Here is a 26,655-nt window from a genome sequence, read left to right as displayed (position 1 = left end):
TTGATAGGTACAAATATTTTAGACATGTGGCAAGGAAGGGTCAGTACAATTTGGACTCAAATGTTTGTTCTAAAATGTTTCCATCATTAAAGCAAACATTTTCAAAATTTCAGTAAGCCCACGCCTTTAGGCATTTAACATGCCCCTGTTGTTTTTAAGATGAGAAGGTTATTACAGTTCTATGATTTTAGGAATAATTAATACATTTTAATATGTCATGTTTAGTCTGATATTGTGTGGCACACTCACCTGATTCCAAAACTAAATTCATCTTCCCCATAGACCAAATAGTGGCAACGTTACAGAGAAAACTGTGTTTGACATGTCTTGTGGGAATATAAAGTGTCCATAAGTTGCATTTCTTGGTTTATGCCAATGGAGGTTTCACTAAAGCTGAATTATTCACTCGAACAGCTAACTGGGCCTCTTTGAAGTTAAAGTGTTCCATTAGTCATGCACAGATATATTTAATGGCCAACCAGAGTTCCACAAGATTAAAGCTAAGTGAAAGCAAACACTTTTAAAGAGAAAAACAGGCTTCATTAATCTGAGGACTGGAGAATTCAATATTTTGAGAGTCTATTTGCCCCTTTTTATTCAGTATTTTCCAAATTGAATCTGTGACTTTATTTATGCAACTCAGCCTAATGTGTTTATTTTTGATGAAGGAAAAGGGTCTATTTATTACAGATGTCTAACTCTTGACCAACATTGGTCCTCACAAGACAGTTTCTTTTAGAATATAAGGTGAACTTAAGCAACCTGCATTAGATTCACTGAAGAACAATGTCAGGCAAGGCCTTACTATGCAGCAGGCTATTTGTAAAACAAAAAAGCCGATATATGCGTAACTCCTAACAATCCAAAATACCCACATTGATTCCTACTGCAAATAAAGTGCACAGGCCTTAATTTACAAATCCATCACCACCATTTCTGTAATGTCACATTTAAATAGAAACAAGATGCAGTGAATGGGTACGACGTCCTTTCATCGCCTGCCTTTTCATCCCCAGGCTTTTCAAAGTGCACATTCCATCGAATGGCTCATTGAATTTTTTAGGGGGGGTGGGAAAGGGCAGATAAGGGTTTGGGCAGGTGGGCAATGGCAAAAAATAAGTGTGGAAGGGGAGACTGTGGCCCCCCCCAAAAAAAAAAAGAAAAAAAATTCGATGGAATGTGCACGTTAAAAAGCCTGGGGATGAAAAGGCAGGCAGTGAAATGACATGGAACCAGTGAATGTTGGCTAATGGAAATAAACATTAGTTACTTTGGTTACTTGTGATATGATATGGTATAAAGCATTTATAATGCGCCCATACACAGGTGTTTCATGTAAACATGATTTTAAAATGGACATTTAGATGGTACAAGCCAGGATTAAGTATGTACTTTACAGCGTTTATTACATGATAAGCAACAAAAGGCACCAATCCCTTTTTGTATTTTTCATGTTTATCAAGCGCATTTGTATGTACTGGCCTGTTATCTAACAAAGTGTCAGTACGTGCTTCACTGGATTCATGCCATTTTATATGGAGTTAGGAAAAGCACATTACACTTGAATACAGTGAAGCACCTTCCCAGAAGCCGATGGAACAGGACTTCAATGAAAGAGAAGGAGAAAGGCAGGGACAAAGAAGAAGTTGAAGGTTTGGGAAAAAGAAATAGTAGAAGGAGAAGTACAGGGATTAAGTATAAGGAAGAGGAGGACTGAGCTGAAGTAGAAGGAGAAGACCTTCTGGCACAAAGGAGTTGGAGGAAAAGAATGGCTTTGATGAAGGAGGATGACTGGTATGAAGGAGAAGGTGAACCTTGAGGAGGGAGAAGGATTGAGACCAAGGTGAACTAGAAGAACTGGAATGAATCGAGAAGCTGAACCAGAAGGAAGGGATGAAGTAGAAGGACTGGGAGAAAAGTGAGAAAATAGGATTCGGATGAAGGAGAAGGACTTGGATGAAGAAGATGCAGAAGGGGGAGGACTGCAAGGAAGGAGAAGTGGATGGAGGAAGTCTGTGATGAAGGATAGGTGGGAGGTTTTAGACAAAGAAAAAGAGAAAGAGCAGTACTTGGATGAAGGAAAAGTAGTAGTCCTTTGACAAATTAGAAGGTCTGCATAAAGAAGAATGAGAATGACTCGGAGAAGGGGGGGCGGAGTAGGATTGTGATAAATGAAAGAGGGTAGAGATGAAGGAGAGGAACTAGCATGAAGAAGGACTGGGAAGAAGAGGTAGTAATGGGATTGCAATGAAGGAAAAGGAGTAGGGCTGGAATGAAGGAGAAGGACCGATGAAGGAGAAAATTATTGAAACAAATTAGAAACAGTAGGACTAGGGCAAAGTAGAGCAACTAACACAAGTAAGGGCTGGGATGAATGAGAAAGACTGTGACAAAAGAGAAGGACCGGGAAAAAAAAACAATGAAACTGGCACCAAGGAATATGACTAGACTGGTGACTTGAAAGACACAAAAAGTGAAACTCAATTTTGAAGCTAGTGCATCACTCTGTGTCTGTCTCTTGTTATCCCTCTCTCTCCTTCTCTTGCTCTCTTTCTCTCTTTCTCTCTTTCTCGTATCAGGCGTATAAATGGCTTGTTAGGAATGCAAGGGGTCTTGTCCTTACCTGACACTTGGATATCAAGTGAGGGCCATCCAGCAAACGAGTACAATGCACACATTCCCTTTATGAAACAAAAACATGCTCTGTGTGCCCGGGTCGCCTACATCTGAGATCCACCCACTGGATTTAGAGTTGTGTATAGCACTAAATCATTATGGCAGATATGTGCTAATATGGTGCCTATTTTAATTAAACCTCTTTGTCTTACACCTAAAAACACATTTTTTAGGCAAGGTGGGGAAAGCAATGCATGGAGTGGTTTGCTCATGAATTCAGGCCCAACGTACATAGGACAAGGAAAAACGACAAGGTTGGGTGGTGGTGCAGTTGAAGGGTGAATCTATGCATTGGTTGGTACACAGTTGGGTGTATATAACTGAATGTAATTAATATAGTGTACTATGGTATGAAAATGAAAAAGATTTAGAAATGTCATTTAAAATCACTATTCCAGTTATCATGTTTGTGCAGTACCTGCATTGTGTATGCATGTGTACCTATGTCAGACATATTGACACGATTGTGTGCATCTTCTATTTTGTGTATGCATCTCCCAGTAGTCAAGCTGTGCTAGCATAGCCACGTGACTTGGTGTTTTCACAATTTGCTCCTAATATAAGCATCCTATCCTGCATGAGTAACAGTCCTGCACTACCATCCACCGACAGGCCCAATGTAAGGCCTTCTGCATGATGACCCTCTACATTTCCTTTGGCTTCATTGGCAGTTCTGTCCTATAATCAAGGTGACAAAGTGTTTCCCAAGTTTCACAACACACTGTTGGGATTCCAGGTGCCAAAGAGAGAGAGAAAAGAGCACCACAAGAGCCAGCTGTCTGACTCAGGCAACGCTCATAGCTCGACATTGGACCCTCCAAAAAGGAAGGAGAAAGAAGACAGAACAGACCGCGCAGAGGTACAATCAGGAACCTAACGTGCAATGTCTTTCTAATTGCAGTATGTTCTACATTTAAAATGCCATAGACAGAGATTATTGTATCCAGCAACATCATCTGAGTTTGTCTTGAAACCTCAAACCACAGGTTTGTGTATATGTGATAGCAAGAAGATTGTAAAGGTTGTGCTAACACACTGTGCGGAACGTGAATGTGAGATTCTGACTCATTGATGGAGGCCTACACAAATAGAGTAGAAATAATATTCTGAATCCATTAGGGCAATGCTGCCTCTATTTCTTTCCCTCTGTGCCCAGCATTGAAAAGTTTCTCTGCACCAAAGCCATGTATATATGCGGCAATGGGGTGCAGTGAGCCAATAAGCGAGCAAGCACAGCAACACATACTGCATATCAATTAGATACTTAGTTTCCTCCTGTGCTGTCCCACACATGCCAACAGCATCCCATCTAATTGAATGTAACTATATATGCATTCAATAACAAAGTAACGTTTGCTGTCTTTGGCGTGTGTGCTAAAGGGAGCTAACGTTGTGCATGAGTGATGGCCAGCCACACGATAAGAGCTTTACTCCTATTCATGTGCCTGTGCTTTTCAGGTGAAACTCACGCCTATTCCCAGCACAGATGGGTGCCTTGCTTGCTTAACTCTGCTGCCTTTGCTGCTCTTCCAGTACTCCCCACTCATTCCGCTTTGAATTTTCCGTTCATAAGGTCTGACTTGGTAAACATCAGCCTTGCAAGTTGCTTTTCTTCTAATCTGTTCCTTGGTGTGGATTTAATAGTATTCAGAATCCCCCCAATGTGCCCTGGATGCCTGCAAAGTTATACGTATCCAGTGGTGGAAAAGGAACAAATGTAAAGGGGGATTCCACAAGGGCCAGGGTGGGGGCAAAGTTTGGAGGAGGGGGCAGAGTTCCAAGGGGGCAGAGCTGGCAGTTGAACTCCGCTCAAAGGAAATGTTCAAAATAATAAAATAATAGTATTTCTTTCATGCTGCTTCTTTCCAAACTCCACGCCTACACCAATTCCACTTTAAATCACTTCCATGGCAGTGGTGCACCCAAAATACTGTTGTAATGCAGTGATTTCTAGTACATTAATGTATCCATAGACAGGCTCTACAGTAAAAGGCTACTAGGGTAGCTCAGCAGGTTGAGAGACCGTTCCTGAGATGTTATATATCACAAAATGGTTTTTAATTGTATGACTTTTTGCAATTCCTTATACAAAATAAAAGTGCTATCAAATGTGTTTGGCCATTGGGGAGGGGGGCGTGAGGGTCTGTGCGGGTTGCTTGCTTATATTCATGGCGGAGGTGGCGGTATGTCTGCCCCTCTAGTGAAAATCAGAAGTTGGCACCCATGAACCAAGTGTTTCATTTCCTAATTACTGCTGTCAGCACAACAGAAGCATTTATTTGTGATTAAGCAGTTTGACAAGAATATATCATCTTTATAACTATAACCTATGATAAAACACAAAGGAAGCGGCACACAAATTACAGCGTATTTGTGTACTAGGCAGACAAAAAAAGAAACACATCTCTGAATGCAAGTTTAAACAGCATTTTTGAGTTTGGAAATTACTTTTTTTTCCTATGAAAGTGTAAGATGCGCATTTGGAAAACAATAGTGTGCCCAGGTGGTAGTAAGGCTGCTTTTAACAGTGATGCCCCCACCTCAGTGATAGTCATGTCCCGTTGATTCCCGTCAGGGCTCAAGTCGAGGGTACACGCGGGCGGACGTAGTCCACCCACTTTTTTCAGAGGGTGGACTCAGTCCCACCCAGCTAAAATGATAGATATTGAATGTCGTCTTTGAATGTATGCATTAAAACCAACACAGGGCTCGTACCACAGTCGTCAGGTTTGTAAGCCGGATGCTTCACCACTACACTATATAACCTGATGAAAAATAACAAACAACTAAGGGTAAAATGTCGCAATTCGGTACTGCAAGTCCCAGGGAAAACATTTGAGGTTAAAACATGCACACCTTTTAACGTTTTCAAAAACACTAATAGAAGAAAATATCCTGTCATGGTTTTGTGTGGGTGTTGATTTTATGAAAGGCAAATGCCATTCGTCCTGTTCAATTTGGGTGATTATCCAAAGCCAATTTAATGAAATGTGCATATTTCACCTTGATATGCTAATTTCAGGCAACGTCACATCCCTTTGCATTTGTTGATGAGTCCCCGCACCTAAATTTCTAGGACTTGACCCCTGATTACCGTGGTGTTCCTGTCAGGCCAGAAACAAAAAAACAGAACACAGGCTGCAAATAGAGCCGGAAAACGTGCGAATAATGATTGGGGAAAGAGCACAGAGAAGATTAGATCACTGAGCCCACAACTTCCCTGGGAAATTTGGGGGCTCGGAAAAGCCTTGTCAGGACTGAGGCAGTCTGGGTCCGAGATCCGGGGAGACCTCTGATACCGAATATCGGACCCATTAAGAGCGGTCCTTTGACCTGCGCTGTACTTATGTCCAAAAGCTGTAATGCGGAAGTGTTCTGAAATGCACCGTGTTCTGAACGTAAACAAAGCACCTTTCTCGTTCTAAGCCACCTAGTACTGTTTGGCGATATATCTTGAAAATCGTAACTGGATCATAATTGGACCAGTCCTTCAGTTCATCTTTAGAGAATCGCTTTTGCAAATGCTTGCAAAGCAGGGCAATGTGTTTCTCCAAAACAGTGTCAACCAGTTGCTGTTCATTGATATGATAATAATGTATTATTTATGAAGCACTTTCGTCAAAGTGGTGTTCATTGAACATTCCTATTACAGCTATTAATACCAAATCGAAATTGGTACTCGTTTAACACTGCTTAGCAGCGAGCACTTAGCCAGCTGAGCGTTGTATGCCATCTTCGTCCCTGTTCATGCTGTCCTGCTGCAATGGTGGTTAGTGAGCTGGAACAGCATACATAAACAAGCTGGTTCACATATGATGTCATTCATTACACTCAAGGTAATGAGATACAGTAGTTGGAGTCAGAAAGTTTCAAGACACAGTTTTGGCTTATTTTCTTCCAACTTCTCATAATCAAATTAATTCAAAACAATGTCATGCTTTTGCAGTAGAGAACTAACAGCAAAAAGCATAGAAAACCAAAGCATGTCATTAATCAGGCAGAATATGACCAGTCAAAGACTGCTACACAAGCAATTGCCTCAACGTTTCCTTTCTTGCAAGCATGTAAATAGTCATCAGTAAAATCTTCATATTTCAATCATCAACACTTTTTTCAAGGGATCATATATTCCCAAATCCTCTGAGGGCTAAGCAGTGTTTCTCAGCCAAATGGCAAATGCTTGGATTATTACAGGTAATCTTCATTACTCCTAGTCCTACTCTTCCTCGTCCCATTACTTACCTTTGAGTACGCTCCGTGATCTCATTAACTCCTTTTTCATGTTGATCTCCTCTCACCCCTCCCCTCCCAGGAGGTATAACCTCTGTAGAGGAGCAGGTTGACACATATACCCTAACTCCCACCTCCTCAGCGCCATCATACTGGAACAGCAGCAGGGGAGCTGCATGTGAGAACCCATGTGATGTCCATATACTGCATCAAGTGCATGAGAGATGCTATGCACTTAGCAACCATACCGAATGTACCCTCACATCGAGAGTGGATGGATGTCTGCACGCACCATTAGACATCATGGAGCGCTGAGTGACATCTGACGAGGGCAGAGTGATGTCATGACGAAGATATACGAGGAAGTACTGGAACGATATGAAAATACTTAAGAATGACAATGTAACTGCAGTTACAAGAGAAACATGTACGAAATGATAAGGTAATCATGTATGCAAAAAGAAGAAAATGTAACAGCAAGGTAGATGAGACATGTAGAAGCTTGCTATAGAGGAATATATAGTGTCTAGGACGGCCATAATTGGAAAATGGATGCCGGCTCGTGCAAAGATTATTCATTCTAACTACCTTAGAAATAAACCAGAGCTGCAGAGTCAGGAGATGCTGGAATGTGCAAATGAAGAGGAGTCTATGTTGGCCTGGGATCAAGGATGCTATTTCAAGAAATAACTGCAAAGCACAAAGGGAGGCAGACGGATAAGTCATGAGTGTGAGACATATTTCTGTTAGATTAAAGAAGATGAAAACATGTGCAAGAGCCAGGTATTGGACAATTAACAATGAATATGCATCATACAAGATGTAGTGAGCAAGTCTCTAGAGCAAAAATGAGCAATAACACGGTTGCCAGTCAAAGGATCGACACCAAAGGGTCGACAGGTCAAAGGATCGAATTTTTTCTTTTTTTCCACATATTTTTTTTTGGGGGGGGGGGGTCCCCCTTTGGTGGGTTCCCCTCCAACCACCTTTTTTTTGCTAAAAACCACTTTTTTACCCTAAACGAAAATGTAAAAAAATATATATAATTTAAAAAAAAATTCAATCCTTTGACCTGTCGACCCTTTGGTGTCGATCCTTTGACCTGTCGACCCTTTAGATTCGATCCTTTGACTAGACACCCAATAACACCCAGCATAATTGAATCAAATAGCTGTAAACACGAGGTCAGAATTGACACATTTGCAGTCTCCTCATACATGATGCAGAAGTTAAAAACAAACAAGGGCTATTAATTAAGCTACCATTGAAGATACGGGATGTGCTCATGCTGAATGTCCCAGAAATGAGAGCAACAGCAAGGTCAACTACGGATGGGAATCTTTGGCTTTTGGTCAGGCTGATGAGAAATGATGGACTATTTGGGAAAGCGCAGAGTAATCTGACGTGATTCAAGCACCTGGGTTTTGGTTTCCTTACGTGCTGATAGCCGAGCCAAAGGTCTAAGGTTGGGTGGTAAGGCCAGCCAATCAGTGGGTCTATGAGGCAACTTGCTATACAATGTTGCATAGACCAATCTGCTTCCATTTTGTCCGCTATAATCAGTTTGATATGTATTTGGAGGTAGTTCGAGGTGTGTCTTACTGACAAGAGACCACCAATGAAGTACTAATCCGTATACTTTATATATGTCGATATGTTCCCCTAACCAATCTCTCAAACCAGTAGGTTTTACAGTTTGCCACGTAGGATGATGTCATAGATGACGCATATTGGGGTATAGACCTCTGTGTAATCAGGTTTGTGTGTGTGTGCAAGCATCAGTCCAATGTCTTCCGGTGTAACCTGCTTTATTGAATTGAGAATAAAGTAGTACTTTGCTATATTATTTGAGTCTGTCTGGTTATTTGGTGTGAGATCTTTAATGGTAATTCCATCAAGCACAAGAAATGCTTCAAGGTGCTAGAGCACAATTTGGTAGCAGTGCAGATGGTTCAGACCCAGGCTCCCACATTTAGCCAGAAGACCGCAGGTTTTCCTGTGGAAATCGGCATGCAAAAATCAGGTGAAAGAAGATACAGTTGGCAGGTCACCCTTTGACCAAATTTCTGTCCGGTCCCCATAAGTGCCACGTGGACGGAACGCTAACTGGTCGGTTGAGGGAGAATCGATGCTGAGGGATTCGAGCTGAGACACAGATTTAAGTAGAACATCCAAAGTGGCAAAAATTGGGGGTGGGACTATGTTGTAAGTAATATGTATATATATATAAGTAACAGGATTTTTGGGGATTATAAAGAAGAGAAGTAGATACCTTGATTCCCGGTCCCAAGGGGATGGAAGGGTGCACACTAAAAAGACTCCATATAGGGGTGTTAAGGATACTTGAGGCAAGGCCAACAAGAAGAATGCGCATCAGACTCCAAGATGGAGTAAAAATGAGATGAGATTAATTTACTAAAGATAGTAAAGGAAGGCGTACGCAGGGGAAATTATTGAAGTGCACATATGTGGGGTTATAAATATGTCAGTGTAAAGCTTTTTGTTATGCTCACCTGACTCCCACGGAGGCGTTGGCCTGGTTCGCGCTGCTGTGACCTCTTCTGAGGTGATGCGCAGGGTTCGGAAGACGGACTGGACCGGGCCCCCAAATCTGGCTTGTCTGGCTCGCAGAAGTATCCTTCTGTAGGCGAAAATAGGGGATTAACTGTCTGCGGGGTAATGCAATCGGCCTCCCACTTTCCCCTCTCACCCTCCTTGAAACCCTTCTGTGATTTCTCGTAGCGTCTCACCTTAGGGTCTGGAAGGACGAGCTCTCCATCCTGCTTCTGATGCAGGGGCGCGTTGGTATCCAGTTACTTCGCTGGATTTTCGGATTGGTGAGAACCAAACTTGCTTGGCTTCCAGGTAAGTTTTTTGATAAGAGGTTCCCCTTGTGTCCATGCATTAATGTACTAATGCTAGTGTCTTTTTCCCCATAGGGGCCGGGGTACGGAATGCCGGGGAACAGGCACCGACCCGAGATGAGCGGTGAAATCCTTGTAGAAATCAGGTAAGTCTTTAATGAGCGTTTTTTGGTAATGTCTTTTCATTCGCTCATTAACGCTGATGTCTCTTTTTCCCCTTAGGGGCCGGGGTCCGGAAATGCCAGGATGCGGCGCGGACCCGAAATGTAGAGGGAATGAATCAACAGGTAAGTCTTAACATGGAGATTTAGCTTTCCTTATTCCCTTCTCTCTCTCACCTTTTGTTCTGGTGTTTTTCTCCCTAGGCGCTGGGGCGTGACTGCGAATCCGAATGATCGCTGCTGAACATGGAGGCGCCCTATAAAGGTGAGTGGAATGCGGCGCTGCAGCGATCGACGCAATGAGCTTTTAAATTAAAGTCTTCCTTTTCAGGATTGTCGGCGAGATGTCTCCGGGATGCGGATTTAGCAGGTAAGAACTTTTCCTTCTTCTGTTCTCTTCTTCTCTTCCTTTGCAGGTGATCCAGGATGCTGGCAGGCATGGCAGAAGTCAGGATGCAGGAGCAGACACTGTGAGCGTCCAGCTGCTAGATGCAGAACAACGCAAAGCACGTGTGGCTGTTCGGGTGGGGTTTAAATAGCCTTGGAAGAAGTTCCAGGTATGTATCCTTCCTCCAATCAGGTATGTATCCTTCCCCGACCACGCCCGGATGGTAAATTTGTCCCACAGGTAAAGTAGTTCCTTTCAGGCCTCAAAGAGGCCGGGATCCTGCAGCATGGTCTGCATCAGGTAAGTGCACCCAAGCATTCCCATAATGAGCCTGGCGCCTATGGCGCCAGGGCTGATGTCTTTTATGAGCCTGGCGCCATAGGCGCCAGGACACTGTCCAAAGGGCTCCTATATGGGGTTGCTGGGTCCTTCCTTGGGGACTGGATGTCCGCTTTCGGGGACGCCGGGCTTGAACCGGCTCCCCGGGAGCGGGCATCATGACACTTTTATTGCGTTTAAACTAATAGTTATATAACCACAATCAAAAATGTAGGCTTCAACATCAACCACTTCAGCTCGACACCCTCCATGGTCTCAAAGGGTGGCCTCTGCAACGTAGACAGGACCAAAGGAAGGTCCCAAAATGGATCCCCAACCGTGCCTAACAGATGAGAATCCACCACACCTTTCAAAGGCCTTGGAACCAAAGCCCTCCACACCAGGAAACCTGAAAAGCCCAGATGGCCTGGAGGGGACCAGGAAACCCAGAAAGCCCAAATGGCCGCCCACTGAGAATGGAGAATAGAGACTGCCAACCCCTTCTCAGACCCCTCATGGAGAAATAGCAAAATGTCTGGCAGACCACAGACAAGTGCCTGGACACCCCTCGGGGCACCAATTCAGAAAAAAAGCCCAATGGTGGTCTTAAGACTGAAGCGTAGAGGACAGATGCATCTGCTGGACCATCCCAGTGACAGCAGCCAAAAGGCCTAAAACCTGCAGACCGCTCCTCTCGGTTCCCAGAACCCCCCAACAGAAGAGAGAGGAGAACGGGGGATTGACCTCCAGCAATGGAGATGCCCAACTGGGCAACGCACATGGAGGAGACAACAGCATCTCCAGAAGATTCGGGAAGCATCCCCTATGAGGCCAGTAAGGGACCACCAGGACAAACATCCCTAGAGATACGCTGACCCTGCTGATGAACCTCAGAATCAGGGAAACTGGTGGAAAGGCATAAAGAAGCACCATCGACCAGGACAAGGAAAAAGCATCCACCCTCCAGGATCCTTGAGACGGAATCCGTGAACAACACCAAGGAAGCTGAGCGTTGCAGGGGGGGCAAAGAGGGCCATCCAGGGAAGCCTGAACTGCTGACACACTACCTGAAAAACCTCGGAGCGAAGGGACGTCTCAGAGACTCAAAGCACCCTGCTGAGCCTGTCCACTGTCACAGTGTCCAACTCCCGGATATGCACTACCCGCAAGGAGATCAGGAAACCTTGGCCTAGGCCCTGATCGACAAAGCCAGATCCTCCAGGGAGTGGGACCCCATAGCCCACTGATGTTTGAAATAAACCAGAGTTGATGTATTGTCCATCCGAACCAGAACATCGTTTCCCAGGATCAAAGGCCCAGAGACCACCAAAGCCTTCAGAACAGCAGCCAACTCCAATTGGAGGACCTTCCCTTGTCCTGAAGCAACCACAGTGCCTGATGAGACAAGTACTGGAGAGTGGCCCCTTAGTCCAGGCTACTAGCATTGGTGGTAAGAATGATCGTTAAGGCCGGGGAAAAGGGCACACCACTCCGGAGATGGGACAAGACCAACCTCCAGCAAAGAGACTTCCAGACGGGAGATGTGACCTGGACCAAACAGTCGTACTGAAGGGAAGCCGGGCGCCAATAAGACAGCAGGTGATGCAGCAATGGTCTCAAATGCAGCCGATCCCAGGGGACCACAAAGATGCAGCAAGTCATGTGACCATGGAGACACAACTGCTCCCTGGCTGTTGCCCAGGTCTTGCGCAAAAGATCCCCCAAGAGAGCCTGGGAGCAGGACCAACCCCTCCTGAGTGCAGAACTGGGCACCTATGAACTGGAGAGTCTGAGACGGACACAAGTGGGATTTCAGGAGATTGAGCAGAAAAAACACTGTACCAGTTCCCTGAAGTGTCAAGGAGTTCCCCCATTCTCACCTGGATCCGTTCCTTGTTGGGGTCCTTCGTCGCTGTCTTCTTGCGGATGGACCTGGCTTTTACTAGGGCTGCTCGAGTCTCCTCCAACTCCAGGTTGCGTTCACTTCCGGGATCGTGGACTCCAGGAATCCAGGAGTCTTGTATAGACCAACTTGCACGGGAATCCAGGAAACAGGGAAAAAGGAAAGGGCTAGACAGAAGAAGGGAACGAGGACAAGGAAACAAAGCTGCAAACAAGGTGCACACGTCTGGTAGCCAATTGCGATAGCATTGAGACGCGCGGAGCCGCGGAAGGCGTGGCCTATAAATAGAATAGGCTACGTCCAGCGCATGGAGCGGAAAGAGGTGTTTACGCTGGACGGCCATGTTGGGAGTACTATGGAGTGCAAGCCCCGTTGACACAGGGACCAGGAAGCCCAAAAGGGGCGTTCTCTGCAGTTCATGACATGAAGATCTGGAGCCAGGCCAGGTGCAAGGACGCCACCAGGGGAGCCAAAAACGTTATGAAGACCCACAGAGCAGATTTAGGACCAACTGGCAGAACACGGAATTGAAATTGCTAAGTCCCCAGGGCGACCTCTGGAAACGCTGATGACTCTGGAAGATTGGGAAATGGTAATATGCATCCTGCAGGTCGAGGGAAACCAACCAATTCCCTTGTGACACAGCCAGGATGATGTACTGCAGGGTCTTCATATTGAAGCATCATGGACAAACAAAAGCATTCAGGCCTTGTAGATTTAGGATGCGCCGGAAGGAGAGCCTCCCAGGATTGGGGACCAGAAACACCCTGAATAGAAACCTGTCACCCTCTGGCCCACGGGCACCAGGACAATGGCCCGCTTCTGAAGAAGGTCCTGGAATTAAGTGTGCAAGGCTACATGGTGGCAAATGTCCCTGGCCAGAGGAGTCCGCTGGAGACCAGACTCTAGAAGAGGACAAACAAAGTCCAGCCGGTACCCCACGTGAACCATTGAATGAGCCCAGGAGTTGTAGGCCAAGAGTTCCCATATCTGAGAAAAGTGAGACAAATGCCTGCCCACCGGCCAACAGTGGGCATCAGGACTTCTGAGGCTTAGGAGACAATCTAGGACAATGGAATAGACCCCAGAAACCCTGCTGCTTACAATCAGTCCAGAGACGAGTAACATAAGATTTGCGAGGAGGCCAAAAACCCCTGGCAGCCGGAGGTGCCCCTTTGTTCCTCAATTTTTCTGCATGTCTATCTGCCCTAAAGACCTGCTGAATTTTAGACACAAGACTATCCCCAAACAACCTGTGGCCCTCAAAGGGAAGCTTCAAAAATGCAGCAGGCTTCTGGTATCCCTCCGCCTTCCAATACCGAACACACAAATGCTGCCTGCAGAGCCAATGGGGCCCATGGCCATAGCCGTCCCCCGCAAACCATCATAAAATGAGTCCGACCTGAACTCGGTTTGCCCTTGCATGTCCTACAGGAACTGGGACCATGCAGTGCAGTGCCATAATCCAGGGATTGCTGCAGTTTCCGAAAGCCAGCCAACACAGTGTCCGTGGAATAGGACTCATAGCGGTTGCATCGCAAAGCTACATAAGACCCCACATAGGATTTCTTGGGGGCAGAATCCAACTTCCTGTCCACCGGGTCCATGACAACCACCTCCTCCATAGACATGGAGGAACGGCCCACCTGGCTAGCCAGAATATCATCCACCTCCACAGCGGCAGGCAGCCGGGATTCCTCACCCCTGAGAGGATATAATGTAGCCATTAACCGGGGCATGGAGATCTGCTCCAGCCAGGCCCACTACCGGAGGACCTTGTCCTGAATGTCCGAAATCAAGTGGAGGCCCAGCTTAGTGGAATGCTTATACTGGCCAATAAAAGTCACAGAAGCCTGCTCCACCACCGAGGGCTCCTGAAACCCCATAGACAAGAAGATCTGGTCCATCACCAGTTGGACCTCATCCCGGTCCAAGTACTTTCCGGTGGCCTCATCATCTTCAGAAGAAAGGGATGACCCATCAGTGTCCGAGGAAGAAGATAAAGGTCCAGATGAGGAAGACACAGGTACAGGTGCACCAGACCCTGCAGCATGGCTGGCCAGCAATTCTTTAAACAGTGTCTTAAAGTCCTTTCTGGATACCCCAGGTGCAGGGTCAGCCACCTTCCTCCTCTTAGCCACCTTGGAGGAAGAGGAAGAGGCCAGTTCAGCATGCTTCCATTTGTCAGCGTGCTTCCCCAGTGCAGAAAACAGGCAGAAACACTAAAACACGCTCCCATTTAAAAGAAAAAGCTCGTAAAAACCCTGAGTGGCAACCCTGTTGCCTGGAAAAACTGCATTGTGCAACCAAAGGACCAGGATGCCCCGCCCCGTATGGGAAGAGCCGCATCAACAGAGCAGTGAAAAAAGCAAACACTGTGCCGGGCAGCCAGCCCAGAGTGCCACCAACCTTGGCATCCAGCCCACCATAGGCTGGTCAGGAGAGGCAGGGCCCCCAGCAGACACACGCACCCTGCAAAGACCTGCCAATGACTAAGGAGGCGGACCCAGCCCTGTCACTGCCACAGGAGCTGCAAGGTGCGAGAAGACACAGCGAAGAACACGGGGAGGATGGGAGCCCCACAGCCCCCCCCCCACAGCACACTCACCGGTCACCCAGGACCGGGCACTATACCCCTGGCCCAAGAGAAAAGTGTACTACAACCGGAGGCCAACGTGCACACCCACCTTGCCCAAGGACACCAGAAAACATCCTCCAGACCCCGCCAAGCCCCACCACTGAGCCGCCGAGCCACGGTCACCAGCCGTTGCCTTTCACATGCCCCACATGGAGAGGATCCGTACGTTCCGGCAGGAACAAAAGAACAGCAGTGCATTGGATGTGTGTGGGAGGTTATAGCTCCTGGGAGGGGCGGTGTCAGAGGAGATCAGCCTGATAGAGGAGTTCCTGAGAGCATGGAGCGTACACAAAGGTAAGTACTGGGATGAGGTATAGGGACGTAGGGTTAACTAACTGTTTGAATCGTGTAGGAATGTCACTGTTTCTTGCTGTGCATAACTGAAGCAGCAGCTAAGGTGAGAATGACCATTTTCAGAAGGTCTAGCTCATTAGAAGCATAGAAATGGGTCACAGCTCTGGTAATCGCTTCTGTATTATAATGGCTTGGCTTCACAATTGCACCAAACACTGCTCTAGGCTCTGAAGTCGAATGTACGCATTTAAAGTATACGATGAGCATTTTGCTCACGAAAATGTCAGTGCTTTTATACTGACATGGTGCCTTAAGTAATCCCGTTTCCTACCCATCATGCCAATTTTCAGTATATAATCCCTAGAAATGTTTGCATTGGGGTACACTTTGAAGGTGATACCCACTTCTGCACTGTAGCATAAATGCTTCATGAGGAAAGGACTTAAACATGAACTGCCAGCTGGCAAATTAAGTCCAGTACACCACCCAAGTCTATGATGCATTGAAAGTTCAATACCCAGCACAAACTTGAGTGAAAGAATATTAGCACCCTTGGCGGTGCATCAGCCTATCAGGTTGCTCCCAACCCCGGCTGAATCTAATGATCTGACAGGTTCTATAGATTTTGGAGTGGGGCTCACCTGTGGAGTCTTTTGCATGGCCATCTTGGCTGCCTTCACCTTTGGGCTTTTCTTCTTGGTCTGAGTGTCATGAAGAAAGGGGTGAGCCTCCCCTGACGCCACCCTGCCTAGTAGATAAACCACCAAGCAGACTGACCAAAGGGAGACAACCCAAAAGCCAGGAAAAAACCCTCAACTAGGGAAAAGACCTGCAGATGGTCCGTGGGTGGTCCGGAAGGAGGTGATGTCCAATATTCCAACGAGCAACTGAAGCAGCAAGAGGAAGCAAAGCAGGAGAGCAACATGGTGCCTGGCGCTGAACAAGGCAGAGAGCAGCTGCAAGGAGGAGAATACAGGTAAGGAAGATGAGGAACAAGGAAAAAGAGGAACCAGGAGAGTGCTGAGCAAGGCAGAGACAAACCAAGGGAAGTGCAAAGCAGGGACAAGATGAGCGTTGAGATGCGAGGCTCAATTGCCGGCCGGGCGCATATGAACGCAGTCTGCATATTCACTAGATCGCATGATGTGCTGCCCCGGAAAATCAGCGGTGGCCATATTGGTGGAAACAGTGGTGCCCGCTAGCCATGAACGTAGCTTCCAGTTCTGTCAGAAGAACCTGGGGTGGAAAGTCATGACATGATCCAAGCCCAGGTGTACGCGCTACACCCGGCGCCAGCTGTCCCACCTCCTATGCAAAGCTGCGCGGCCGGTTTTTCTTTTTTTAGTATTGCTTTTAGCACCTCAAGGGTTTGCCTTGGGGTTCTAATGGCAATCTTCATGCATTCTTTGGGTTTCACCGGTTCGGTAATTTGGGCCCCGGGCGGTTACCGGACAGTGAACCGCATAAAACACATGATTATTGTCATAAAGAAAGAGCTTCAATATCATTTGCATAACAAGAAATTAAGTCCATTTCCGCAGAACAGAGCTAGTCCATATTGAAAGAGAGCCCTACTGGCACACACGGTTCAATACAATAGAATGACAAAAGGACCTGAACAGTAATTGCATGCTGTGAAATGATGTCCACTTCCCCATACCAAGTCTACTCAAATGTAGAGAATTAAGAACCTTGACACGTGCAGCAATGCAAACCAATATCCCACCGAATCATAAAGGAAAATCCAGTGGAAAGTCTCCAACAGTAATGGCATGCTGGGGGGGTGAAGTCCAAATCCTCAGGTGAAGTCTAACATGGAGACAATGAGAAAGAATGAATGATCACAAAGCTTAACTTGTGTTGGAAAAAGAAGGTTTACACAAGCTCATGTACCATTTTGATAATACAGAGAATGCATAATGGCAAAAAGAAGTCTAAACCGAGTTCAAGTAGTATTGTGCTAGGTAAAAATATTTAATCCATGTTGGACAAACCCAAGTATAAAGAATCATTATAACAGAAGGTCATTATCGGACGCCAGGTCTGTTTGCAGGATTAGAAATTATGAAAAGAATAAAACTGAATATTTCTTGGAACCTGATCAAACTGAAAGAACCTGTAAAGACCCTAAAGATTAAAACATGCGAAAAGTGAAAGAGTAACCAAAGTATAAGAGTGCTTGTAAAAGTAGAAATGAATTGACGTAACTGCTTTAGTGTTAAGGACATCTAAGTCATGGACTCTGGGCTACGTGCTCAGGGCTAAGGACATGACATCAACCGCCATGATGCATTGAATGATAAATGCTTCTACCGCCGAGGCAGCTATCCTGACACAGCTAAAGCGTCAAAGTAAAAGACTCGGAGCATGGCAAATGATCTTGTTCAGGTGGTCCATGACTGGAAATGGCAAAACCTCACATATTTATTTTCTTTGGGGTGGACAGGCCTCATTATGAGTTTGGCTATATGGTAAAAAAAAAGTGGAGGTAATTATGTTACCTCAATTTTTCCTGTAGGCTCAATTACCACTGGCGGAATTACCTAGCTTGATGCTGGAGATAAAGAGGGTAATTCCGTTACCTCCATTTTTCCCGCACCACCAAATTACACGTTTTTGCAGAATTACCACTGGTGGAATTACGAGTGGTAATTCTGCCGATTTTTGAGGAAATGTGGAGGATGCACCTCCAGCATGATGCTGGAGGTGCATCCTCCAATTCAACGCAATTATGACTCAGTGGTAATTCCACCAAATCCCCAATGGAGTCCTACCATCACCTACCACCACTTGTAATCCTGTGGTAAATCCACAGGACCAAGTGGTGGCAACTGCAAATCAGTGTGGTGGTATCTCAAAGGATTTACCTCTGAAATACCTCCAAACTCATAATGAGGCCCAAGTTTTTCACTTTTCCTCCAAAAAACTGCGGAATTGCCACTAGGTAATTCCACCAGTGGTAATTCTGCCCCAGTGGAGTCGTGTGGACTCCAGAAAATGGGGATTTACACCACCTACCGCCACTTGTAATCCCATGGTAAATCCACGAGACCAAGTGCTGGTAATGGTAATTCCATTTGGTGGTATCTCAGCGGATTTACCACTGAGATACCACCTAACTCGTAATGAGGCCCACAGCATCCAAGCACTATTTTTGAAAAGATTACATTGCACAGAGCTTCTAGTGTAATGTCTCTGCTTAGTAGTTGTTAAGCAACTCCTGTGTGGATTCCGCTACAAAGGGACAATGCCCTTATCAACACAGAATGAACTAAAGGTTCTGCCCCATAGGAATAGGTAGCAATTCTGAAGCAGACTAATTCTTTGGAGAGGAACTTTTTCTGTTGGTTTTCCTGTAAGGCAGCTGACGTCTCTGACTGGTTGGAAGAACAGGCAGTGCCATCAATTGCTCCGGAGCTGTGGTGGCTTTCCTTAGTGTCTGGGCAGATGTGGGGCCATGGATAAGCAGATGTCAAGATTCTGTTTCTGCAAGGATGGAGCGACACCACCGGATTCAGTTCAGTTATGTAGCGGATGCTCAAAGTCTGAGGGTGATGATGAGAAATGGTGAGCCCCATGTCCCTGAACCAGGTTTTCCAGGATATTTGGAAATGGGACGGGGAGGCGCCAAAGACTTTATTTTATATGTCAGACCTCTGGCTACTTTTGCTTCTGATTTTTTTCTTTCATGCTTCTGTGATGCTCACGTTAGATCTACTAGGCTGTCAATTTAGGAATCCTTTTTTTAATTTGGCTTTATGGTCTTTAGTCTACCAAACTTGAGGATGTACATAGGACCCACAGCTTTTCACTCAGAACCAAACAAAGTTTGCAATATTTCGGTTGTTCCACACTTAACAAGCATCGTCTAAGTTTTTGAGTACTATTGCCAACTCTCCTTGTCTCTAATTGCAACTTGCTGAAGTACCAGCTCCTTCCTGTCTTCCTTTTGCAGATCACTGTTTTGAAAGAACTTCATTTAACCCGGATAATTTGCACTGGTTCTAGCATGTAGCCCATATTTAAACTATAGTACTCCTAATATCTGCAGCAAGATATGCCAGTATTTTAGCCTTTTGGGTAGTGTAGTATTGATGCCAATAGGGCCTTCTGAAAAAGCAGGCTGGTGCAGTTGGAGCCTTAAAGGTTTGAGGCTCACGGCTAGCACATATAAAAGGGAAACTTGCAAGGAGATTAATACAAGCTAGAAAATACTCAAATCATAAATATTTCAGTAATAGACTAAGGTAAGTGTGAGAAGAAGAAATACTAATACAATGAATTCTAAATAAAAAATCCCCTGGTCTTAGTTCTTACAAAGGAGTGGGACAATAATAATAATTTGGCACTTATATAGCGGTACGAACCCTCAGGTATCTGAGCGTTGCTTATTATTACCCACGGTGTGTGGTGCTCATTTATCGACCTCTGGAAGTATGAAAGGCTGAGTTTGGCCCTGCCGGGATTCACCTCTGGAAGTATGAAAGGCTGAGTTTGGCCCTGCCGGGATTCGAATCTGCGTCAGCACGCTCTGCGCAGATGTCAAAGTGAGCGCTCTACTCGCGGTGCCACTTGACCGGTTGTCAATGTGTTCTGATGATTAGATTAATTTCTCCAGTGCATACAAATGAAGCGCCACCTCTTGGTGGAATATGTATTCCACTATCGGCCTGTAAATTTTGCCATGTTATTAGCTTTTTATATTCCAACCAGACATCATCATAGTGGTCTAACAATGCAGAGGCTTGTCCGGAAAGTGTTGCATTTTGCTTGAGGAATGTAAAAGGGCATCAGATGAGATGACGGGTAAAAGGGGAGAAGAGTAAAACAAGCAGGAAAGAATTATGAGGTAAGAGTAGGGGGAAAGTAGGGATAGAGTGTGCGACAGTTTGCATGCCTGTCGCATCAGTGAAGAGTGATCAAAGCGTACCACTGATCAAGAAAGGGATAATACATGATTTGTTTAACTGTTTATAGTGTAGGAGCCGTTTCTAGTACTGAAATTAATCTGTAAGTGTTGGGCTTGAGTTGTGCTCCAGCATAAGTGTGGAGGCTTCTTTGTCTGTTGGGTGTGACCGTACCCTGCCAGGCCCGCATCGGTAAAATCGCCAATGGCCTAGCCATGTATCAGAAGTGACAGAGCCCTGATTGGTCTGTGTGCAAGTGAATGGGGGAGGCAGAAAGGGAAGATATTGGACCATCCCTCAGAATGCCATACCTGCATGCAAACCTTCGGTAACATCTTTCCATGTTTGACAGTACATTCTTTTGGGGTTTTGTTTAGGCCACGCTATGTAGATGATAGCTTTTGTCAACTTAATAAAGCATTTGCTGAACTCCTGCAAGTAAGTCTGGAACATGTACCACTCCAGGAAAGTGCATGACCTGGTGCCTTACTGGGTCTGCATTGAACAGAGCTTAGGCTATGGAGGTGTAAGAAGTTTATTTTTAATTTGCCTTCCAGTCAATTGAATCCTGAAGGAAACAGCATACATCAGCACACGGTTCTATCTCTAAGGACCAAGACTTTGCTCTCCCAGTTAATTAAACTGGGAGACGTCTAGCATGGCAGTGCATTTTGGCCAGATTTATAAATCAAACTAATATGCTGCAACATTGAAAAGTAACAATGTTGAAAACCACATCTCTGCTTTTAGATTCTTAGCAGAGAAAAACATGTAAAGAATTAAACATTAGGCCAGTTTTAAAAAGAGGTGCCAATATGTCCTTCTTTTTTACTTAGTTGTCTTCTCATATGTGGCCTAAACATGCTCTCTTGACCCCCTGCATCCTTTCGCTAATTCGACTATTTTTGCCTAGTGATTTGCTTTTTACCCTTGGCTGTCTATGTCTTGTGTTTGCACCTATTTGCCCATGGGCCGCTGGCATGTTATAAATAGTAAACTAAACTAAACTAACTAGGGCTGTACTGAATAGCATATTTAGTATTCAGCCGAATACCGAATAGTTTGTCACCTATTCGACCGAATATGAAGCCGAATAGTTGCTTTATTTAATAAATCATGTTCCAAACATCAAAAAACACACTTATTAAAAAAAAAAAAGAAATGCATTCTATACTTTTATTTCTCTTCATTGTAATGAATGTAGCATCTTTATTTAAAATATAAAAGCCAGAAATAAAGGAGATTTAACCAAAATGAAGGGACCAAATGTATAGAAAATGCTTGCATATTCAGTACCAGTTAAGTAGGAGGCTTCACAAATGCAAAAGGACTGCCTTTGTGAATCCGATGCATTGCATTCCCTATCCAGTTGCAAAGTAAGTCGATGCGGTCGAGTTTTGAAACTTCTTTGCAGCTCATATAGAAATGTATAAAATGGTTCATGTCACCTCATGCAGGACACAAGTCAAGAGTAAATCTGAAATGCGTGAACTCCATCGAACAACTATTCACCCCACCCAAACAAATGCTGCTCACTTTTCACTTATACTAGCCACTCTTAATTGCCAATACACAAACATATTCAACTTATAATTCCTGATAAAATATCAGATAATGTTAAACTCAGGACTCAAGTCCTTAAAAAAAAAGAAAAGGGGGGACTATGACATACGCAATAGGAAGTGACATGACAGGAAGTATCTTTGCACATTTCTTTCAGTTTGTGTTTTCCAACTGAAAAAAGTGCACATTGTATATAAACATTTGCCAAAAGAAAAGATGTTCCTGTATTGTTGCAGGCTAAGTATAAAAGTTGAGCACTTTTTTTGTCTAAGAATCTGTAACAAAACATGCCCTAAAGAGCAGATTACAATATAAGATATTTTTCAGCTGTGTGATAGCAATTTGTCTGGTCCAATTCTATTCAGTTTTGCATACTAAAGTCTACATTTGCCTTTCTGAGTTCATGTCGCATTGTATTCAAATGAGAATGTCAAAGTATTCGGCAAGAGCCGAATAGCAAGAAACTATTCGGCCGGAGCCGAATAGCTTTTTCTCAGCCGGAATTCAGCCGAATACTTACTCGAAGCCGAAGTTCGGTACACCCCTAAAACTAACAGTACTCCAGGTTCAACCAAGCCCTCCAGAACTAAGTCGAGATCTAAACAAAGCTGGGAATGAATGGGCTTAAAGAATTAACTGCCTGTGCCATACCACTCCGGAGTATTGAAAACAACAAGCTAGCTGCAAAGGCTACCACATGCCCCCATAAAAGACTCAGGTTAGGAAAAACCGGCTCTCTTTGGGTCATGGTAAAAGTCCAATTAGGCCAGCAGGGGAGAAATGGCAGGCACATCAAAGTCCGAAACGGCAAACTGGGACGATTGATCAGATCATGTCACTTCTCCCCAAGGGGGAGCGAGCCCTTCCCTGTGAGGCTAGGGAGGTGGGATCTCTACCTGATAATCCCTGTAGGGGTGGTAAAAAGTGAGAGACCCTGACAGGGAGAGCCTCCCCCTATTGGAACAAGGACTCCTGTTCCATGATGGATCTCCCTAACCCTCTTGCCCTAAAAACTATGAAACCCTTAAAATCTGTTGAGGTTCAGGCTGATAGTACTGATGTGTGCTATTGTGATACTCCTTCTCTTCTTCCTGTAAGATTAGATACCATCAATATGAACCTTCTGTCTAAACAGGATTTGTATTATGAAGGCACTGAGAAGAAAAACAACATTCACAGAGTCATGCAGAACACTCATGGGAAACATACTGGGATAAGATGGCCCCTAGGAGACAAGAGGAGTACGCAACTGAGCCAGACGATGGATTATAACACTCTGCCTGGGAGGTCCAGGCTCAACAAGATAAATCCAAAGAAGGACTCAGTAAAGCAAGCAACAGATGTGAAGCCTGATCAGCCCAGAGATTCAAACCGAGAGAGAAGATAAGATGATGAAGGAGCAATACAGATGCTGGGAAGATGCCGCCCCACGGACCAGAAGAGTCCTTCTATGATCAAGCGAGAACAAACTAAACTGGAACCTGGAATCCGCGAGATGGTGGCGTGACCTTGAGCTGGTAGACCAAGTGGTCCCACAACTACCCTAATACCGCCTGCTCAAAATGCCTGCAGACACACAGCAGGATGGTGGAGAGAGAAGAGCAAAGACTATCAAACATTTACAGGAACGTAGAAGCTCAACATCCCAGAAAGAACCAGTGATGTACTCCGACCAAAGCAAATTTAACGGCAGTTACGACAACCCCGGTAGGAGGGTGGGGGCGTGTGAAGCAAGCCTTGGGAGTGAACTCTCTCTTCCCAGTAGTTGAGATAAAGAACTGTAAAGCAGGCCCCAGGAGTGTGCTCCCTCAGCTCAGTAAACATGTTAAGAATAAGACTGGCGAAGAGAACCTCAGGAGTGATCTCCCTCTTCCCAATATTTGCACTGAAAATAAGAACAGTTGGGAAGAACGCCTCGGAAGGAATCTCCTTCATCTCAGAAACTTCCAACAGGAACCAAAATAAACAGAGTCTCGAGAGCAATATCCCTCATCTGAAAGAGAGGGACAAGAGTGTTAATATCAGAAATAAAGAGTGTGTTACATTCAAGAGAGCCCTTGGAGAAGCATGGTGGAATCTAAACGGGCTCATAAGAATTATTGTGAAAATCAGATAGAAGCACCCTTTGATTCACAGAACCAGGAGAAGGGAGTCATTCTCCTGGGTTGTAATTGTTGAATTAGAAGCTAAATCAGAAGCTAAATCCACAGGTTGTAAAACAAATGGCAAAAGAAGGATGGACTTCTGGAACCAGAAGAAGGGAGTCAATATCCTGGCATTTTCTCTTCAAGAAGAAGAACGGAACTGAAATAAAGACTCTTGCTCTCTGCCCTAGAGCTGATCCTTACTGAACCAGGAGAAGGGAGTCATGTCATTATCCTGGTATTAGATAGGACAGATATTATTTGGACTTCCACTCTAGTTAGTACTTGGTTAGGTAGGGGCCTCCCTCTAGAATTAGGAAAAGGTAGGTGTTTCCTTCTTTCTTTAAATTAAATAAAAATACTGCAATGCAGGAATAAGCAGAGACGAAACAGGGATGGTGAGAGATGGTGAGAGATAGAAAAACGAAGAATGAGGTGAGAATAGAGAGTCTTATATTGGCCTCGTCTTGGGTCCTTCAGGCCTGTGAGGCGGTTATGGAAGGAAAACAAAGTTGCTCTTGTTAAACTTGCTGAAGTGGTGATGTGATGCAGCGTCAATGTGTTGAAAAAGCATATGGCGATATATATGCTGCTGAAGTGGTGATTTAAGGCACATCGGAGAAGCGGTCTTCTGCTGCAATTGTGTGCTGATATTTTAAGAAACATTGTATAATGTGTGTTTTTTCTAGGTTGTAATTGGATGGTTAGGTAATTTGATGCTGGGATATATGATATGATATGGCATTTATAAGGGGCCTATATTCCGGACGCCCCCACAACCAGTGCCCACACGGGTGTATTCTCTGCCCTACCATGAAAGCTCTTGTGTTCATCTGCTCCCAGTCAAAGCACGACCAGTGAGTTTCCTGACTTCTTTGGCCCCAGAAGAAGGCTTCCATCCATTTCTGCCGAAACGTCGATAGCACATAGACCGATAATCATCATGGGTTATATTTAGTGCTGCACTCATACTCCTAACATCCTACTTAGACGTAGACCGTATATGAGGTCAGACTTTAGCCGGGCATAAGAGACCTACTATCAACGTCTCCTCCATTCACATTCCTTTTCCTGTGTTTTCTATACCCAATCACATCGGATATTTTTTCACAAGCTAAATTTACTGTTAAAATGTGTATATGGATGTTTAACAACGTATGTCATCTTTAAAACTGTTACACTGAATTGTCAACAGAACTATTTGTTTGTTTATTACAACGGTCACCTCGTACTGTTATGTATATATAAAAACTTAAAATACTTTGCAAAAAAAGAAAAAGCATCAGCTAAAACTAATAAATGCTGACACTTTCATACAAATTCGAGATATGTGTTTTTCAGCAGCAAGCATGTGTTTTTTTCAAATCATGGTTACCCCAATCATATGGGCACCCATAAGGGTTTAAAAACCAGTGTGCACTTGATGTATTGTGTGCATCCTTTTTGACTCATAGAGGGTAGGACAAACCCCCTTGTTATAGTGTTCACTGGGCTGTACAGCAGTGATCCGCCAGATCTGCTCAAACAGCGGAACCGGGCCTTCAGCAGTCCGAATGTCCTCTCAATCATTCCACGTGTGCGGACATGTGCCCTATTGTACGCCTCTTCATGCCTGTTCCTTGGTCTCCGTACAGGTGTCATCATCCATGGCATGAGTGCATATCCAGCATCACCTACATGGGATGTTGATGGGGGGACATGTCAGTGTTTGTTGTATCATGTCTTCATCTGATGCTGTGCTATTTTGTATCATTGTTCATTCATGCATGTGTGCCATGCAGTGGTTGGAAGTGTTTATTGGCCATCACAGTGGATGTAGCCAAATGGATATTGACCTACACATTTACGTGCATGTGTACTCTGCCCTGCTGGTGACATTTGATTGTGAGTATGGCATAGTGCAGTGATGTGCACACATGGCAGAGTCACTCCACTGTAATGAAGTAGTTAATGCAGGACGTCTCATTTACAGGCATCATGTGCATTGGGAGGGCAGTGTTCCATTTGTGGGTGCGTGTTTGCAGTGGCAAAAGGTGTATGGGACAGTGACAGTATTGGCTGTGTGTGTCATGTGGCAGGGTGTGTACGGGCACACTGTGTTGACCTGTCATGTCTTCCTTTGTGATGTTTGGGATCCGCTGTCTATTTGGTTGATGGCAGGGGGGGTGATGCATGTGCGGTCACAGCGGCACACTCACATTGTTCATTGGCCTGGAGACACACACAACACTTCAACAGGGTCGGAGCATTGTCAGCTGTACTCACCTAATAGCCATGTGTTTTGTCTAGCATAGCATTCCATGTACCGTGGCAACGTGGAATTCCGCAGTACCATTGAGTCATGGGTTGAGCCTGGGAAACATGCACAGCAGTGTGTAATCAGTAGCGTGGCATCACATACCATCTGTACATCCAACGAGTGATATTGTTTCCTATTGCGGAACACCATCTCAATTGCACGTGGTACTGTCAGCCCAATGTGGGTGCAGTCAACTGCACCTATGTAATTTGGCATGCCTGCTATGGCATGGAAGGCCAACTTGGTGGCAATGACCTCGGGGAGGGTATG

General features: G+C 45.0%; 1 protein-coding gene across 1 annotated transcript in view; it reads left to right on the top strand.

The window, feature by feature from the left end:
* LRRC7 (leucine rich repeat containing 7) overlaps positions 1–26,655 on the top strand; it is a 3,010,809-nt gene that overhangs the window by 2,528,441 nt on the left and 455,713 nt on the right. The window contains exon 20 of the mRNA XM_069641926.1: positions 3,413–3,535. Coding sequence (XP_069498027.1) covers positions 3,413–3,535 — 123 coding nt within the window. The remainder of the gene's footprint in view (positions 1–3,412; positions 3,536–26,655) is intronic.

The sequence above is a fragment of the Ambystoma mexicanum genome, chromosome 1q, assembly GCF_040938575.1.
Source record: "Ambystoma mexicanum isolate Mex_15411 chromosome 1q, UKY_AmexF1_1, whole genome shotgun sequence".
In the NCBI taxonomy this organism is placed as follows: Eukaryota; Metazoa; Chordata; class Amphibia; order Caudata; family Ambystomatidae; genus Ambystoma; species Ambystoma mexicanum.
The sequence above is the reverse complement of the archived record's forward strand: the minus strand, read 5'-3'. Positions and strand labels throughout refer to the sequence as shown.